The following is a 17,952-nucleotide window of genomic DNA, read 5'->3' on the forward strand; positions in this document are numbered from 1 at the left end:
GTAAAATAGCAGGTTGGTGGCGCATCCAGGAGCACTTCCCAATCAATTTCCCCTCGCAGCTCCCACTTTTCCCACCACCTGGCTGGGAAAACAGCGTCTCATTCCGCAAGGCGTCGTTACCATGGTTAGCAGTCACCGGGGACACCCCCATAGGATTTATTTTCAGCCTGCGGGGGCTGCCCGCCAGCACCAGCTCCCTAATACCTGGGATGGGGTCCGCCACCCTTGACATTTCCTCCAGCTCTGCTCAAGCAGGGCAGGACCTGACCCTCCTCTCCCCATCTCCGGTTTCCCCAGCAGCCTGCTGGAAGCGCGAGGGGTGTGGGTGGGCTGGGGGCTGCCGGCGTGCGGGCACCGGAGTACCCCGATGGGGGGCCAGGAGCAGCGGGCAGCCCCCTGAGCACCCCGGGGGGGGGACACGGGGGACGTGGCTGTGGCACAGGCGACCTCCGAGCCGGGGACAAGCAGGGGGCGCGCATGGGGGTCGCAAGGGGCGCGCAAGGAGCGCGCATGGGGTGCGCGAGGGGCGCGCAAGGGGTGCGCACAGGGCGCACAGGGCGCACAGGGGGCTCGCAGGGGGCTCGCAGGGGGCGCGCAGGGGGCGTGCAGGGCTAGGGGCAGGAGCAGGGGCTGCCCACGCCCCACGGCCACGCGTGGGGGCGGTACCGAGCCGGGCCCGCCCCGGGTGGGCCGGGGGCGGTTTAAAAGCGGCGGCGGCGGCGCGCCGCAGGGACGGCGGCGGCGGCGCGGGCGGAGCGCGGCCGGTGGCGGTAGCGGGGCGGCAGGGAGGAGGTGGAGGCGGTGGTGGAGGAGGATGCTGAAGAGCTGCGGCAGGAAGCTGCTGCTGTCCCTCGTGGGCTCCATGTTCACCTGCCTCCTGGTGCTCATGGTGGAGCCTCCGGGGAGGCCGGGGTTGGCACGGGGAGAGGCCGGCGGGGCGCAGCGGGCGCTGCAGAGCTTGGGGGCGGCGGGGCAGGCGGCGCAGGGCTCCGGCGGCCTCCGCAGCTTCGCCGATTATTTCGGGAGGCTGAGCCGAGCTCGCCGGGAAGTGCCCGCCGCTCCCCCGAGCCCTCCCCGGCCGCCCGCCGAGGACATTTCCCCCCGCGACGTCTTCATCGCCGTCAAGACCACCAAAAAGTTCCACAAGGCGCGCCTGGAGCTGCTGCTCGACACCTGGATCTCCCGCAATCGCGACATGGTAAGGTCGCGACCGGCGGGGCAGGGCCGGGGGCCAGGCGGGTGTCGCCTCCTCCGGCTGCCCGCCCGGTGGCACGGAGCGCCGGGGGTGTTTTTGGAGAGGTTTGGGGGGTTTTGGGGGGAGCGAGTGATGGGTGGGTGAGTGATGGAGAGGGCTCGGCTACCCCTGCCCCGGGCTCCCCATAATGAGTGGTGCACAAAATCTCAGCCCCCAGCTCTGCCCTGCTGCCTCGAAGGGTTTCCACCGGGGAAACTGAGGCACGGAGCAGGCACACGGCCCTGGCGCCCTCCTGGGCTTCCCTGGGGGTTTCCCTGGGGGGTTCCCGGGGGTGCAGGCACTCGGCTGCCTTGGGGACGTCGGCCTCAGAGCTGTGCTCAGGCTCCCAGTCCCCTCAGCAGGATCCGGGCAGCACTGGGGGCTCCCACTGGTCTGCTCCAGCTTGCCTGTGCTGGGGCAGTTGCAGCTGGTGCCAGCCCTGAGCTCGGTGACACCTTGTCCTGGCAGCCCTGCTCTGTCCTTCAAGCACTGAAACAGAATTTAAGAAAAAAAAAAAAAAAAGGGACTTTCTTAGGAAATGTGCCTTGCCTTCTGCTTTTAAGGCACTTTTTCTAGCCTTAGACAGCTTCCCGAGTAAGTTACGCCTCATCCTAACCCTCCCATCCTACTGTCTTCACGTGTTTCCTCCTGGCCTGGAATTGTTCCTCGGTGGTTTTCGGAAGCCTGAAGTGGCTGGGAGGGGAGAAGGGGGCTCGACCTGCCCGTGCCTCCTCCGCTCAGTTCCCTTGGACCTTGTGGGTGTGCTTGGCTCCTGGCTGCTGCGCGTTACTCCAAGCGTGCTGACTTTTCTTTTTCGTTCTTGCTATTTTTTTTTTCTCTTGGGGTCTTGTCCCTCTTTTTGCTCATGTCCCCGGGACTTGGCAGTGTCTCTGCCGTCTCTCCCTGGTACGGTTATTTAATGGAAGCCTCTTTTATGCTCCGCTGTCACTGTGAGGGGGTGGAGAGCGGTGGTGGTGGGGGAAACGCTCTTTGAGCACCTACAGATGATCCTGGGAATGGCTGGTCTTCCCCCCTCCCCTCCCTCCTGCGAGCCCCGGCTTTCTTCTGGGGGTTTTTTGTTTTGTTTTGCTTCGTTTGTCCGTTTGGATTCCCAGAGACCCGAGCCTCGGCTCTCACGCTGTCCCCCTGGGCAAGCTAACAAAGCCCCTTTTCTCCCGGCGCAGAGAAAAGGCTTCGCAGCCTCTTGTGTGGCACTTTCCATGGGAACGGGGGAGCCGGAGCCGGCCGTGTCCAGGTCAGGTTGCCTAGAGATGAGGGCCATGAAGCCAGGGGGGCCGCAGCCCGGCGAGGTGCCCGACTGACAAGCCAAGCCGCTGAGTGACGGCTCTTGTGCAGCACTTGAGGACAAGGAGCTGCGGAGCGAGCTGGAGGCGGCGCAAACTCCTGCAGGGACAGAGGGGATGAGCCCGCGTGCTGCTGGCATCGGCTCCAGCCTTCCCACGCTGACCCTGCCTCTGCTTTGGGAAACTTCAGGGCACCTTGGGCTGCTCTGAGCTTGGGGCTAAGCTGTTTGGTGGTGGGTTTTTTTTGGTGGTGGTGCCATGTGGCTGCTCTCCATCCCTGCCCTGTCCTATGCGGTTTGTGCGTCACCTCCCCGCTGGTGCCCCGCGTTGCGGTGGGGCTGCCTGCGCCCCAACGGCTCTCTGGGTCTGAGTCAGGCCCGTCTCATCCCAGCCCTCTCATTTTCGGCACAGGAGGGTGTGGGGAAGTTCCTGCCTGAGGGCCGAGAATCCCCTCGCCTGGCACAGCGTCTCCTTCCCCCTTTTCCTCCTCCCAAAGCCTCCCTTGTGGCTCTTGGTTAGCCAGGCTCCATGGAGGGGTGATGCGAGCTCTGGCAAGAAGGAGTTAAATCTGGCAGGTAGCTCCAGCCTGCACGCTGGCAGATAGGGGGAATAGCTATTGTGTTCTTCCTCCCCACTCTTTGTTCTGCCTACAATAGTCCCTGCTTCCTGTGGTCTGTCCCTTCCACCCCGCAATGGGCTCACTCACGAACCGGGCACCCCCTTCTCCTTCCTGCTTTTCTCTCTGCACAGAGGGCAGAGCCCTGCTGCCTTCAGAGCCTGCTCCCTGCCTTGCACAAGCAAGGCCAGACAGGCGGCACCGGGGAAGGGTTGTGGGGTTTTCCCCTCCTCGCTTTGGGGAGCTTTTCCAGCTGTCTTGGCATTTGTATCCTTAGGACTGTTGGAGTGCAGCCTGGGGGAAACTTTACACTTGAAAGAAAAGAGGGGGGAGGAGGAAAGTGGCCATTATGCACAAGTCCTGGATGCCAAGCTAGTCCAAACCACCCAAACCCACGGGTTTCCTGCTCAGTCGGGTGCTTTGCAGTGGCAGAGTTGCACAAGAAACATCCAGGTCCCTGGGGCACCGAGGGCAGCGGGTGCTCGGCGCACGCTGCGGTGCCCACAGGCTGTACTGGGCTGTGCTGGGTTGTACTGGGCTGCCATCCCGCCTGCGTGGGAGCTGCTCGCTTTCCCCCAAGCTCGGCACAATAATTGCAGGCTTTGAAAAATTCCTGCTCCAGGCGCCGAGGAATGCATTTGCCTTCCGGAGAGCACGCTCCTTTGCTCCTCCGCTGGCGGCTCCCAAAATTTCTTTAGCACCTTGGCCAGAGTTCGTGTCCTTGGGGGAAACGGGCACGTGTCCTGCTTGGGTGCCCCCTGGGGAGCTGGGATGGGGGAGGCTGTTTGTGCCTTCCATCCCTTGGGTCCCTTCCATCCCTTGGCCGTGCCCTGGGGTGTGCTGAGCACTGCTCAACTCGGTTCACGTGTGAGCATCCCTCCCCGGGCAGCCCGGGAGGCAAGGTGGTTTTGGGGAGCTGAGCAGGGACAAGGGCGCTGTCTGGGCCGTTAATTGCCTGCCCGTTAATTGCCTGCCCCTAATGATGCTGCCGGCCTAGTCAATAAGAGCCTCGGCGCGGGCGAGCGGCGTGCGTGGAGCGCCGGGCGGGAGGGCGGGGGACCCCGGCTGCACAATGAGCTCATTGTTTGCACGGAGGTTATTAAAAAATTATAGCATTTAAAATTACAGTGGAGGATTCTTCCTCTTGCTGCAAGGAGCCAGGGGGAGGAAGGGCCCTCGGCTTCTCGCCAGAGCACTGCGAGCCCCTTCCCTGGCTCTGCGGGGCTGTGCCAACCCGGACCCCATCCCAGGGAAAGCCGTAGGGACAGGGACACGGCCGCCGTGCTGCTCCCTGTCCGCTGAAGCGAGGTGGGGATTTTCCCTCCCAACCACTGCGGGATGGAGTGGGGCTGTTTGCAGAAAACATCTGCTGGAGGGGACAAAAAGCTGGCCAGGGACCTGCTCTGGCAGCACCCACATCTCCCTGAGGGGCTGCTCCTCCAACGCACCCCATCCCTGTAGGGGCTTCAAATCCAGCGCCCCTTCACTGCCTTGCCCCAGGGCCCTCGTGCTGAGCGAGAGCCTGCTTCCTTCTTTTTCTTTGAGTGAAAGGGGCTGCCAGCCCCCCCGGGTGCTGGGGGGGGTTGCTGGGGTGCTCCATCCCCTTCCAGCATGGGGAAGTGAGACGTGATGGGGAAGGTGCAGGATTTGTGCGCTGTGGGGTCGCGGGGCTCTCCTGGCTCAGGTTCCTGTTTTGGGCAGGGGAAGGGGGGGCAGGTGTGGTATCTGCTGGGCATGTGTCAGCCCTGGCAGCCCCCTGGACTGCTTTGAGATGTGGCATAAGAGGAAGAAGACTGCTGCCCCCACGTCTGGCTCGGCCCACAGGGTGCTTTGCACAGCACCAAGCTCAGAGCAACCCACGAGCTCGCTCAGAGGAGGGGAAATGAGTCACTGCGAAAGGAGAAATGGAGGGGAGGGTGGAAAAAATAAAGAAACAGCCCTCCCCAGGGGCACCAGAGGCAGCTGAGGGGGCTCCCATCCCCATACAGGCAGACCGGGGACTGACACTATCCCCTGGCCGTGGGGACCCCGGGGTGCCTCTGTGCTGCCTGGCGGGGCGCGTTCAGCAGGGGCAGCTATTGTTCGGCGGGGATTTGGCATCCTGTGTTTCTTGAAGTTGCACTTTGGAGAACAATGAGGCTTCCTGCGCCTCCCGGGGCAGGGGTCTGGGCAGGCAGGGCGGCCGCCAGCGTGCCGGGAGCTGGCCCTTCCTCTTCTCTGCCCCGCTGGGAAATTAACTGTGTGGGGTGGCAGGAGGTCTTGGTCCCCCCCTCAGTGCCATCCCTGGGGATGGGGAGGGGGGAGTTCAAGGACTGGGGGCACTCTGTGTGGGAGAGGGGCTGGTGGTAGGGGACAGCTTGTGGCTGCGGTGTCCCACCCTGCTGCAAATGGGTCCTGGCAGCAGGGCTGTGGCTGCTGTGGGTGAGGGTGCGAGGGGATGTGACAGCACGAAGCCTGCTCGGGGTGCTGCCCCTCACAGCCAGCCCTTGGAGCTGCAGCTCTGGCCACATTTTGCCTGTAAAGCCACTGGCGGGGTCCTGCCCGTGTCCTTTTCCCCACCTCTGGGCTATACTTGCAAAGCCTGGCCCCATCCGTGGCGGTAGGATGGTTGGTCCCAGGAGAGGGCTGAGCCGCGGCTTCCCCCATCCCCTGGACACGGTGCCTTCTTGTCCCTCTCCTTTCCTGGCCCCTCTTGTCCCCAGTTCCCCGACACCTTTAGGTGCCTGATCCTTCTCAGGGCCAGAGGGCTGTGCAGGAAAGGCACAGCTCCTGTGGAAGAAAGGCAGATAAATTAATTAAAAATATATATAAATTTTGGTTTTGAGTTGAAATTTCTGGCTGGGCTCTGGCAGAGGGAGGTGAGGAACCTGTGGGGTGATGTGCAGGGCTGGGTGCCCCTCTGCTTGGTCCCTGGTGTCCCCAATGTGTCCTCTGGTCCCACCTGCATTGGGAAAAGTGTGGGGATGTGCCCAGGGGAGAAGATGCCTCGTTGGATGAGGGCTTTTGGTGCGGCCGGCAATAAACAATTGTCCTGTGGCCTATTTATAGCGGCTGGGCCGGAGGACGGCCTGCGGGGTTATTTTTGGAGCGGCTGAAGGCACAGTTGCTGGACGGCACTTCTGATCTAATCAAGCAAACATTTTCAAACATTTTCTGTCTCGCCTGAGTGGAGGCAGGGCTAGAGGTGGCTGGGGATGGGCCGGGCCCCACGTGCCTTGGGGTGGGTGAGGCAGTGCTTGTGCTGTGATCATCTCCACTGTCCCTGAGCAGCTCCTCCTGACAATCCTGGGGTGCCAAGGACACCCTTGGCCCTACAGCTGATGGACTAAGGTCTCCATCCCACTGCCCTCATCAGCAGGTCCCACATCTTCTAACCCTTACTGACCCATTTGGGGGCTGACCCTTGTCCATCCCAGAACTAGGGATGCACAGCAGGTGCTTGGCCGTGCATTTGAGAGAACTGCCTTTCCACCTCCTCCACCATACTCTTTTTTTCCCCCTTTTCCCCTTTCTAAGCCCAAAAGGCCACTTGTAGCCCCATCCCCAGGAACGCACCCTCCTGTTCATCCCTCCAGCAAGTTGCTGCTCTCCGCACTGCCCTCTCTGCTTGCCTGGGCCCTGAGCAAACCCAGCGCCGGGTTAACCAGCGCAGCTGTATGCTAATGACTGCTGCTGCCCGCTTAACTCTCCTCCGCTGAGTAAAGTCAGCCCCGCGCACCCGCTATTGTCGTGGCCCCGCTCCCTCCTCAAACAAACCACAAAACCCCAGCGCGCTGCTGGGGCCGGCTGCCCGCGGGGTGGCACCGAGTTTCCAGCTCGCTTGTAATTCTTCAGCCCCAGCGCTCGGGCCCCGTGTCCCCCCCCTGCGCCTCCTGCCTTCCCCCCCAGCCCTTTTGTCTTTCCTCCTTTGCCCTTTTGTGCACGTCTGGTTTTTAATAGCGCTTGGCAGCTGGTTGTGGTTTCTCTCCCCCAGCTTTGTTTGCTGCGCGCTGATTGATCGCGGTGCCTTTCCCACCCCCTATTCTCTGCTCCTGCTTCTCGCCCTTCCCCAAATCCAGCCCGAACAGCAGCCCCCGGCCCCCCCCTTTCCCGGGCGACATATGCCAGGAATTAGCTGTGTAAATAGAGGAGTGCAGCCGGGCGGGCAGCTCAGGTGCTGGGGCACGGTCCCCTCCTTGGGGCTGGCTGGAGGCACCCGTGGGTGCTGCCGGCTCCTCCACCCCGGGGGTGTTGTGCAAGCGGCTGAGGACTGCAGCGTGGTGTTGACACAGGTGGGGACACGGTTGGCACCTGGCGCCGTGGGCAAACACACCTGCCTGGGCAGGGCCCGGGGATGCTTTGGCATCTCCACCGCACGTGCCGGTCCCTCCAGCTGGAGTCTGAAGTCCCTGCTTGGAAGGAGGGAGCTCCAGAGCTGCGCCTCTCCATGTGCCCACCTTGTGCTGGGTCAGCCCTTGCCTCTCCCAAAATCCCTTATGGGTGCCAGCAGGCTGCTGCTGCTGCCCTGTGGGATGGGGATGCTCCAGGCCCTAGGAAGGGGCTGTGTAAATAGGGGATTGATCCAAACCTCTCAATCCAAGGGCAAGAGTGTTGTGGGGCTGCTCATCGCCCTGGTGCTGCTTTGGGTTTTAGCCAGGAGGGAGAAGTCACTGACAGTGCCCCATGGGGACTGATCCCTGGCGCTGCCCTGGGATGCTGGGACATGCCCAGAGCCACATGGCCTCAGCTTCAAGGGTGCCCCATCTTCTCTTTCAGACCTTCATCTTCACAGACGGGGAGGATGAAGAGCTGAAGAAGCAAGCACGTGAGTCTGTGGCCCTTGGCCCTTTGTGTGTGTGACCTGGCTGAGCGTGGCGGGTGCCTGGGGCTGTGCTGGGGTGTTCCCCCAACCTGGGAGCACGGCTGTTGTGTTGCCTGCCCTGGGGAACTCCAAAAAAACAGAAAGTCAAAAAATGGTGAAATAAAAAAAAAAAAAACAACAACAAAAAAACAATCATAAAACACTGCAGTTTAGACCCTGGGGTTTCGCGGGGACGTTTATCTGGCAGCCGCTGCCCGGGGTCGGGGTCAGCTCAGCCTATTCTCCCCATGCAAATGAGTCCCTTTCAGGCGGGGAAGCGATTCCCTTTGAGCTGGGCAAGCAAATAACAGGTGGCTGCTGTGGGAAAAGGCAGTGGGAACAGAGCGAGGGCTTTGGCTGTCACATCCTGGGCGGAGAAGCCAGCCCCATCCCCTCCTGCCCCCTCCATCCATCCTCCTTGCTCCCAGGGTGCTGGCGGCACGGCCCCAAGGACAGGCGGGGTGATGTAGGGTGGCATTACATGTAGGATGGGCAGCCCTGGGGTACTGGGGTACTTCAACCCCATTCTATCTCATGTACACCTAAGAGCCAAAGTGCTATCTGCCCAAAGCAATGTGGTATGGAGACCACTGAGCATGAAGCCCATGGGGTTTCATGCCCCCTATCACACCTGGGGTGAAGCATCCTCATCTGGGGGAGCGGGCTGCCCCAGCATCGGCGTTTTAACCCCCATTCTTCCCTCAGGAAATGTCATCAACACCAACTGCTCGGCCGCCCACAGCCGCCAGGCCCTGTCCTGCAAGATGGCCGTGGAGTACGACAAGTTCATCGAGTCTGGGAGAAAGTAAGCGCTGCTTGGGGAGCGGGGTTTGCCTTTTGGGGCAGAAATTCATCACAGGGCCTGGGCGGCCCTGCTCGGTCGGGGAGTTGCCCTGGCCTAGCGTGACGTGGTTGCTGCCGCCGCCACAGGTGGTTCTGCCACGTGGACGACGACAACTACGTGAACGTGCGGATGCTGGTGAAGCTGCTCTCCAGCTACCCCCACACGCAGGACATCTACATCGGGAAGCCCAGCCTGGACCGGCCCATCCAGGCCACGGAGAGGATCAGCGAGAACAAGATGGTGAGGGGGGGACATGACGGGGGGACCGCCGTGGCAGCAGCACCCCGCGGGAAGCTCCCGTGGTGCTGGAAGGGGGGTGAGGGAGGTTGGGGCTGGTTTAATGTGGGCCGGGGTCTGGGCCAGCCCGAGGAAGTCTCACTGCTTTTGCTTCCCCTCTCTCGCAGCACCCTGTGCATTTCTGGTTTGCCACGGGAGGAGCAGGGTTTTGCATCAGCCGGGGGCTGGCGCTGAAGATGAGCCCGTGGGCCAGGTAAGAGCGCTGGCGTTGCTCACCCAGGGGGACCCGTCACGGTCCCAGCGGGGCACGGAAGAGATGACAGCACCTTTGGGGATGTTTGAACATATCCCACCACCTGGCTCGCTTTGCCTTGATGGGGGCTTCTGCAGGGGCTTGGAAATGAGCTAGAAAGGACCTCAATTCCCCTAATTGTCTTTTAATTAGAGCCAGGCCAGGTGCCCAGCAGCCAAGCGTGGGCCCCGTGGGGTGCCCACATCCCCCCCCGGGTCTTGCTCTGCTGCAGCTCCTCTTTGTCTCCCCACAGCGGGGGCCACTTCATGAGCACGGCGGAGAAGATCCGCCTGCCCGACGACTGCACCATTGGCTACATCATCGAGTCTGTGCTGGGCGTCAAGCTCATCCGGAGCAACCTCTTCCACTCGCACCTGGAGAACCTCCACCAGGTGCCCAAGACGGAGATCCACAAACAGGTACCCCTGCCCCGAGGGCCCTGGGCTGGGTGGAGGGGTTGGGATGATGGATGGTACCTTTGTATGGTTTTTGTGGGGTAGGCATGCAATGGGATTTAGGGAGCCTGGGAGCAGGGTCTCCAGGGTTGGAGCTAAAGGCCAAAATCCTCAAACGAAGTGCCCTGCAATGAGGTTTTCAGCTGAGGCTCGTTGGTGGCATCCCTTTGCAGTGCAAGGAGGGGTCAGCTTTATCTTGAGCCACCTAAAAATTGGGCATCTCAGCCGAGACATGATAGATGTGCAAGCCCCATCAGCCTGTCCCAGGAAGCTGTGAGAAACAGCAGCCCCCCCGATCGATCCTCATGGCCACGTCGGCCACTTGACCCTCTCGTGCTTGCTCCCCTAGGTGACACTAAGCTACGGCATGTTCGAAAACAAACGCAACTCCATCCACATGAAGGGAGCCTTCTCTGTCGAGGAAGACCCATCCAGGTGAGACAGGGGGGTCCCATCCCTCACCCTGCCGGCAGGGACCCCCCCCCAGGGCCTTGCCACCGCGTGGCCACCACCACCTTGTGCTCAGCGCCGCTCCTCTCCTCCGCAGGTTCCGCTCCGTGCACTGCCTGCTGTACCCCGACACGCCGTGGTGCCCCGCCAACGTGGTGTACTAGGGAGACGCGTGTCCCAACCTCGTCCCGAGTCTCCCTGGTATCCGACGGGCGTGCGGGACCTCGCGTGTGTGTGTGCGGCCGTGCTGGCCCTCCGGCCGGCTGTCGTTGCTGTGGTATTGCACAGTGTGTGTGTACTGAAGGCTGCTGTGCGGCCCCTTGTCCCCTGCCCTGCCTGCCCGGCCGCGCGCCCCCGCTGCCTGCTCCAGGATGGCGGGCACGGACGGGTCCTGAGCACTTAACCCCGGGGCACGGGGGGGCTGCCTCGCCTGGGTCGAGCCCCCTGCCCGCCGGCCAGCCCCGCGCTATGCGTGGGGAGCGGCAGCCGGTGCTGCGCAGCTCTGCCTCACCCTGGCTTGCTTTTCTTTCTTTCCTTCCAGATGTTAAGGTGTTTTTGTGTTTTTCGGTGTGTGCCTCCCCACCCTCAGCTCTAACCCCTCCTCGCTCCCGCAGACCCCTAACCTGTCCCCATCCTTTCTCCCAGCCCCCAAATCTCAGCATTGAGGCTCTGGCTTCTCATAGGCAAAGTTTTTGTATTTTTTAACCTGGCCACGGCAAATGCTGGGACACACCGCAGTGCTGCAAAGCTGCTGGGTGCTCATCAGCCACCCCGCAGGGAGACCATGGGGCAGACGGGTGGCTTGGCGAGCCCAGCACCACCACCATTCGCTCCATTCCCCGGAGCTCCCTACGTCCTGCTGAAATGTTTTCAGAGGTGTAAATCTATGCACTATTTATAGAGACTAATTTAAAGGCTTTCTATAAATATGGGGGGCGGGAGGAGGGCTTTTCCAGAGCTGTGTTTGCGCAGCGCCGAGGTGTCTCCCTCCAGTGCCACCTCTCTGCCTGCCAGCGAGGTGGCCAAGGGTGCAAGCAGGCTGAGCACGGGCACACTGCACCTTTGCAAAGTAGCACTTTGGGGTCTGTCCCTGAGGCCGTGTGGGTATCTCCCCACCAAGCATCCTCCAGTGACTGCTGCTGGGGTGGCTGCAGTGCCCAAGAGGTGCTTGGCTGGGTGGGCACCCACCAGGGGCCAGCAGCATTTCCCAGCCCGGCCGTTGCTCTCTGCCTGTGTCTGGTGGGCAATGGGCACCCCAAAAGAGCAGAAGTCACCCCCACACCATCCCAGGCTCTTCCCCTGGCTCTGCTTCTGCTCCTACGTGGGGCGCACCCTGCAGCAAAGCCAGCACTGGGGGACTGAAGAGTGGGGTCCCACTCCCCCAGGCACATCAGGAGCAAAACCAGTTTGGGAAATGCTGCCAGAGAGCAAAATCTGCCGTGAGCCAGGGATGGATTTAGCTCAGTACGGGCAGGGATGGGGGTCCTGCATCCCCCTGTGGCCACTGCCAGCCCGCGCTCCCCAGGGAGAAGCGGTCAGAGCCGGAGCCAAATGTTTCCAACCTGAAGCTGAGAGAAGATAGCCCATAATGGGTGCATTGTAAATATGTTATCGTGCCAGTATTTTTTTACTGTGCCTTTTTTATAAAAAAAAAAGACAAAAAAACACACAAAAAAACAAAAACAGCAACATTGAGAATTATGTAGATTTTAAAATGCTTTTTATACGTTTTCTGTGGATCAGAAAAAAAAAAACAACCTTCTGATAATCTGTAAGAAAGAAAAAAAAATTGCGATGTCTTGTAACTATCACTTACCTTAATTTATATGTTCCAGTATCTGGAATGTCACTCTGTGCTTTTTGTAACTAGGATGTGTTTAAAAGCAATAGGTGTGGGTTGGGGAACCAGCATGGACAGCGTGTTCTCAGGGACTTGAACCCGATCGCTGCCACGGGGCCCCCGTGGGAGCCGTCACCAATAAAGCAGCTTTTTGCTGACCACAGTCACCTGGTCCTGGGCTCTGGTGTCTCTTTATGGATGGGCTGCGCTTGTTTTCATCCCTAATCAAGCTCTTGGGGGTGCACGGCGAGGCTTTGCCCCTGCATCCCCCTCTTTTCTCACGGGTACCGGCCCGTTTGCATCCCACGGAGGGGGGGTCATCTCCTCCTTCCCTTCCCTTCCCCAAAAGGCTCCATCAGGGCTTAGCACCTCGGGAATGGGTTTTCCCAGGCTCTGGGGTGGGAGCGGAGGCGGGGGCGAGGTGAGAGCCGGTTGTTAGCGGGGGGGTGTTAACAGCCGGCCGGCAGGCGTGTGCGTGGGAAGGCCGGGGGCTGCGGGGGGCCCGAGCCCCTTCCCTCTCACAGCAGGCGCCACCGACACCCAGCCTGCGTGTGCTGTGGCACCAGCAGCAGGTCTGCCCCCCCCGCTTCCTAAACCCAGCACTGTTTGTGCAACCAGAGCAGCTTTCATCTGCCACAGTCATCTCCTTCCCCAGCCCCCCCTCCCCGCCTTCCTCTTTACCCAGCATCTTTTATTACAGTTTTTTTTTTTTTTTTTTTTCAAGGCACACTTACTTTACAGTTTCGCTTGAATTTCTCGGTTATCATGGGTTGGCCTTGCTAAAAATACATCCTAGCAGGAAGTCAGCATGTGTTAAAGCAACAACCTCCTCCCCCTGACACACACACACCCTTCAGGCAGCCCCAAAACGAACCAAAAGCCCCCGCCAAGCAGCCCCCTCTTGGGCTGCTGAGAGCAGAAGGGAACCAAGCATCACCCCAAAACTGGCACCCCTAAAAAAATAGAGAGCCCAAAAGTGCCCTGGACAAAGACGGGGTGGTAGAAAGCGAGCCCTACGAAACCGCCTGGCCCTGGCTGTGCAGCGGGTACAGGATTTGGCACCTCTCGGTCCCCTGTCCCCGCTTCCCCCCTCCCGCACCCCTCCCGGCATGGGGTCACAGAAGGGAAACTGCGTCAGGCGCAGGAAGCCGTGCCACCCGCCGCTCGCCCGCGCGTTTCCCTATTGCTCATGGGGCCGCGGGCACTTCCCGGCAGCGCAGGGTCAGGCTGAAGGAGCCCCAGGCGCCCTCACCCCTTCCTCAGCCTTGCCCTCCGTGGGTCACACTCGCCAAGTGGGTGCCAGGGGTGCGTTTTTGGCAAAACCAGCCCAAATCGTGTGTTCACCATCATCAGCATCATCTTCCTCCTCCGAGGGGGGAGGCCAAGGGGAGACGGAGGCTGCAGCCTGGTGCATAAAATAAAATTAAAATTAAATAAATAAAATAAAATAATGAAATAAAAATATTTTATTTATTTTATTTTTATTTATTTTATTTATCAAAGCACCCCAGCAAGCCTTTGGGAGCAGCACCAGCAGAACACAAGCCCGCCAGTTCATCCCACACCAGGCTCCCAGCCTCCTTACTCGCGGGCTGAAAAGTAAATAAATACAGGCATTAATAAACAAAAGGAAAACAAAAGCAAGCCCTGCTGCTCTCACATACTTGGCGGGCTCCTCAGGCCAGCCTGCTTTCATCTGCGCCCCCGGCGCTGGTGTGGGACGTCCTGTTTACGAGCGCTGCAGCTGGGGCTGCTCCTGATAACTCCCGGTACCTTTTGGAGCAAAACCATGTTGGGACACAGCGGGAGGACAAGCCTGGCTTGGTGGGGACATCTCACCACATAGGGACCTCTCTGTGACACCGCCGTGCCCCAGAGATGCTCCAGCACTGTGCCAAAGGCTTCCCCATCTCCCCCAGGGAGGATTGCAGCATCACGGGTGGAGAGTGAGGCTCTGCATTAGTCATTTTTGCTGCTCTCTCACCTCCCTTTTTTTTTTTTTTTTTTTTTTTAATAATAAAACTTGTATTTGGGTCACTCAGTGTGCTGGATGCTGTGTGAGCTGCTGCTTTCCCAGCTGGCTCGCAGAGGCTTTTCGCTGGGGACTCGTGTTTGCGCTGCGATGGGATGAGCACCAGTCCTGGCAGCAGCCCCAGCGAGAAATATTTGTGAATCAGGATGGGAAGGGATGACGGGAGATGGAGAGCCTTGTGTGAATCCTCTCCAAGCTCCACTTCCAGCCGCTCTGGCCAGCAAATGGGGAACATTTGTGGGAAACGAGCGTAAAAGTGGCCAAATCACAGAGCCCAAACAACACACACAGCCATCTGGCTGTCCAATCCACCTGGCTGTCATCTATCGACCTGAATTTGGGACCTGTGCATCCCAGCACTGGGATGGGTGAACCCTTGGATGGGACAGGAAAATGTCCCCTAAAATCCCCCGCTAGCATCTGCAGTCTTGGTGGGACGGGCTGGAAAGCCGAGGGCAGCCAGCCCCCAAAGCAGCTTCCCCTGAAGCTTCCCCTTCCTACTGCTTCCCACCCTGTATCCCTCAAAGATGAATTAAAAAAAAAAACACCCCCAAACCTTCCAAAAATGTGTTCTTCTCCTGCCTTCTAAGACCGGCTGTGTCCCTGTCCAAACCAAGTCCCCTCCTGCCCCCCCACCCCAGGGTTCCCAGATCCTTGCTGCTTCTGGTTCCCCAGCCGTGCAGCGGGGCTGCCTCTGCTCCTTTGGCTGCTTGGCAGGGAGGAGGCGAGCGGGAGATGAATCGAGCATCTTAAACACAGCTGGAAGCACTTCCCACAGCACTGCCGGCCAAAGCTGTGGGACTGCTATATGGCCCTGCTGCCGGCTCCTTTGTCCTCATCCTCCTCCTCTTCTTCCTCCTCCTCAGTGTGTGTGTGTCCCCCTCCACCCTCCCCACACTGCGATGGCTTCACTGGGGGCACCGTGCTGGGTTTGTGCTCGTCCCCAGTGGGTACAGGGGACTGAAACCACAGTGACACTGCAGGTGATGCTCGGCCACATCCTAGGGACTGCCCTGCACTTTTCCCGAGAGCCAAAACATAAAAGACATGAGCGCAGGTGCGTCATGGCCAACACAGGCCCCACTGTGGTCAGCACGGCCATATCCTGTAGGGTCCTAAGCACACATCAGCGCAGGGAGCCCCAACCCCAGCAGACACTGGGCATTTTGGGGCACACAGACTGATTTAGAAGCCCCTTGGGGAGCAGGGGCTGGAGCAGCCCATCCGTGCAGCAGCCCCACACAGCTGCGTTTGGAGCAGCTCATCTGCGTGCCTGGTGATTTATGGGGTAAGAGCATCCATCCCACCCCATCCCATCCCAGTCTGTGGTGTTCAGCTGGTGGGAAGAGGAAGGGGGTGGGTGGGAGAAAAGCTTCTCACCACCAGCATCTGCAACACCTCCCAAAGCCCCTGCACAGACCCGGGAGGGATTAACAGCCTGTCCTGAGGGCTGAGCAGGGATTTTCACAGGGCTCTCTGTGAGAAACAGCCTGCCCCAAGCTGCTTTAAGGCAGGACCCTTCCCGACTGCAGCTCCAAGATAAACCACCGTGTGATCCCGCATACAGAAATAGAGACACGAGGCATGGACAAGAAAGTCCTTCTGCTCCTGCTACCACCCAGCCCCTCTCCCCACACTGCATACGATGGCACAGCACCATGCCCAGCTGCTCTATCACAGTGTCTGGACCCGTGACACGAGGTGGCTGCATCCAGGCTCTCCTCCTCCCCTGCCCGGCCACCCCAGCAGGCAGGAGGTTGCCAGTAAATGTGCGGGGAGGTCACAGCCTCTGCTCCACGGTTTGTGCCCCACGAAGCTGCAGAGGAGCCCTGCAAAGCCCCCAGGAGCTGCCGCCTCTCCCCTTGCTCCTCCTGTGGCTGCCTCTGCTTCAAACCCTTCTGGCTGCCAAGAACAGGACTTCAGCATCCCCATGCGGTCAGACAGATCTGTTTCTCCCCATTTAGGCTTTGCTCTCAGCTGTTCAGGCCCAGAGGGCTCCCAGCTCTGCTCCTTGCATCCTCTGCCATGCAAGGGGAGGCCGCTGAGCTCCCGAGAGCATCTGTGAAGGGGTGACGGGGTCAGGCCTCAGGGACAGGCGTGCTTCAGAAAGGATTGCAGAGGACAAGGTGCAATTTTGGCTGCTCACTGGATTTCACTGGGCTGGGAAATGCGAGAATCACAGCTCTGGTGGGACCCAACAGAAGGAGAACCACGGATCCAGCTCTCAGGTGTGGTTGGTGGAAGAAATTGGGCAAATGCAGCCTCAGCCTTGGCACACACACTGCCATGGGCAGCAGGAGTCACCACCCAGCCGCTGACTGGGGACAGGGGCATGTAACTGGTCCCAGCAGGCACACAGCAGCCACCAGCGTGCTGCCTTTCCAGCACAGAACAGCCGCCAAGCATCCCCTCCTGGAGGCACCGCTCCTGTCGGCACAGCTCAGCACACGCCAGTAACAAAGATCTTTGAAAGCATCTCCCCGGGGCACCCCTCCCTCCCTTATCTCAGAGGTCGGAGATCTAACAGCCCACTACTGAAGGCTGATCAGAAGGCGAGGTTTATTCAAACACATATTTCACCCCGGCTCCCGGGGGAGAAGGGAACCTGTGTAGGAGGGCGCGTGAAGCCTGTGGCTGCGGGCACGGCCGGCTGGAAAGCACTGGGAAAGGTCACCAGGCTGGTGGCCTCGCATGTTCCCATCCCCGGTGGGAGTCTGTCAACCTGGTAAAATATTTACGTGCTGACTCTGGTGGGGGCTTTATTCTCCTTCATGCTGTTGGCTTCCCTTGGCTGCTCCAAGCCCCCTGTGCCTCAGAGCGGGTTTAATCAGCTCAGGGCAGGGGGCGCAGGTGGAAGGCACAGGTTCCTCCATTAGGGGGAAAAATAAGGGGGGAGGCTGGTCTGTCAATTATTAGTGAGGGGAGGAAAACTGGTTTCTGTTGAGATTCACACGAGGGTGAAAGGGGCAGCAAAAAGCCATCGGTGTTTCTGCACCATACTGATGGGTTCGTGACCATGGGAGTGGGTTTCAGTCTAAATACACACGGTGCTTAATGAAATACAGAATTAACAGAATGAAACCCTCACACCAGTCTGGCCCGCCAAGGGAGTGGGATAAGTCCACGTACAACCTGGGGGAGCGGAGCAGGGCAGGACACCAGCACAGAGAAGGGTGCACAGGCCCTGCTGCTCCATCATCCATGGGGCCGAAGGCAGCCAGCCCTCAGACCAGCAGTGCCACATGGTGGTGACATCCAGGGATGTTAGCCTGGTCCTTACAGCAGCACCAGGTAATTTGGGATGTAGACGAGTCCCTTCATTCGACTGACTCAGGCAGAAAACATCAAGACAGACACTACGGATGGGCTCATTTCTGAAGCAGGATTAGTGCAACTTTCCCCCGGAGGGAACATCTGCACAGCTCCTTTTTCTTCAGAGGGCTGGTTTTGAAGCTGTCTGGTTCAATTGCAACAATCCAGAGTTCAAATCGAATCAGAAATGCCAAATTCTGAGTTCTAACAGCAACCAGATTAGGCTGAGGGCTGCAACCAGAGAAAGCAGCCCTGCCAATACACCTGCACAGACTTAACGTCACAAAAACATTAGCAGGACTGACACTAATGCTTCGATTTCTGTAGTAAAGGACGCTCATGCTCCTGTTCTTTCAATTCCCTAGCAGCTATGAGAATTCATGGACCTATTTCCTCCTGTCCTTAGCCCATGGATGTATCACTACATATGGGAGGTAATAAAAATTCAGGCAGGTTTACGAACTAGGGAAAGAATGTGAATCAATAAATAGGAACA

At 59.6% G+C, this 17,952-nt stretch overlaps 1 protein-coding gene across 1 annotated transcript; it reads left to right on the top strand.

Moving 5' to 3' along the window:
* Positions 1-754: 754 nt before the first annotated feature.
* LFNG (LFNG O-fucosylpeptide 3-beta-N-acetylglucosaminyltransferase) lies at positions 755-12,279 on the top strand. Its single transcript, XM_082772466.1, has 8 exons — positions 755-1,198; positions 7,910-7,958; positions 8,700-8,799; positions 8,925-9,078; positions 9,243-9,328; positions 9,621-9,786; positions 10,172-10,257; positions 10,370-12,279. The coding sequence occupies exons 1-8, from the start codon at positions 815-817 to the stop codon at positions 10,434-10,436; spliced, it is 1,092 nt and encodes a 363-aa protein (XP_082628592.1). The 5' UTR covers positions 755-814; the 3' UTR covers positions 10,437-12,279.
* The last annotated feature ends 5,673 nt before the right edge of the window (positions 12,280-17,952 follow it).

This window comes from Aythya marila (genome assembly GCF_965140915.1).
Source record: "Aythya marila genome assembly, chromosome: 15".
Taxonomy (NCBI): domain Eukaryota; kingdom Metazoa; phylum Chordata; class Aves; order Anseriformes; family Anatidae; genus Aythya; species Aythya marila.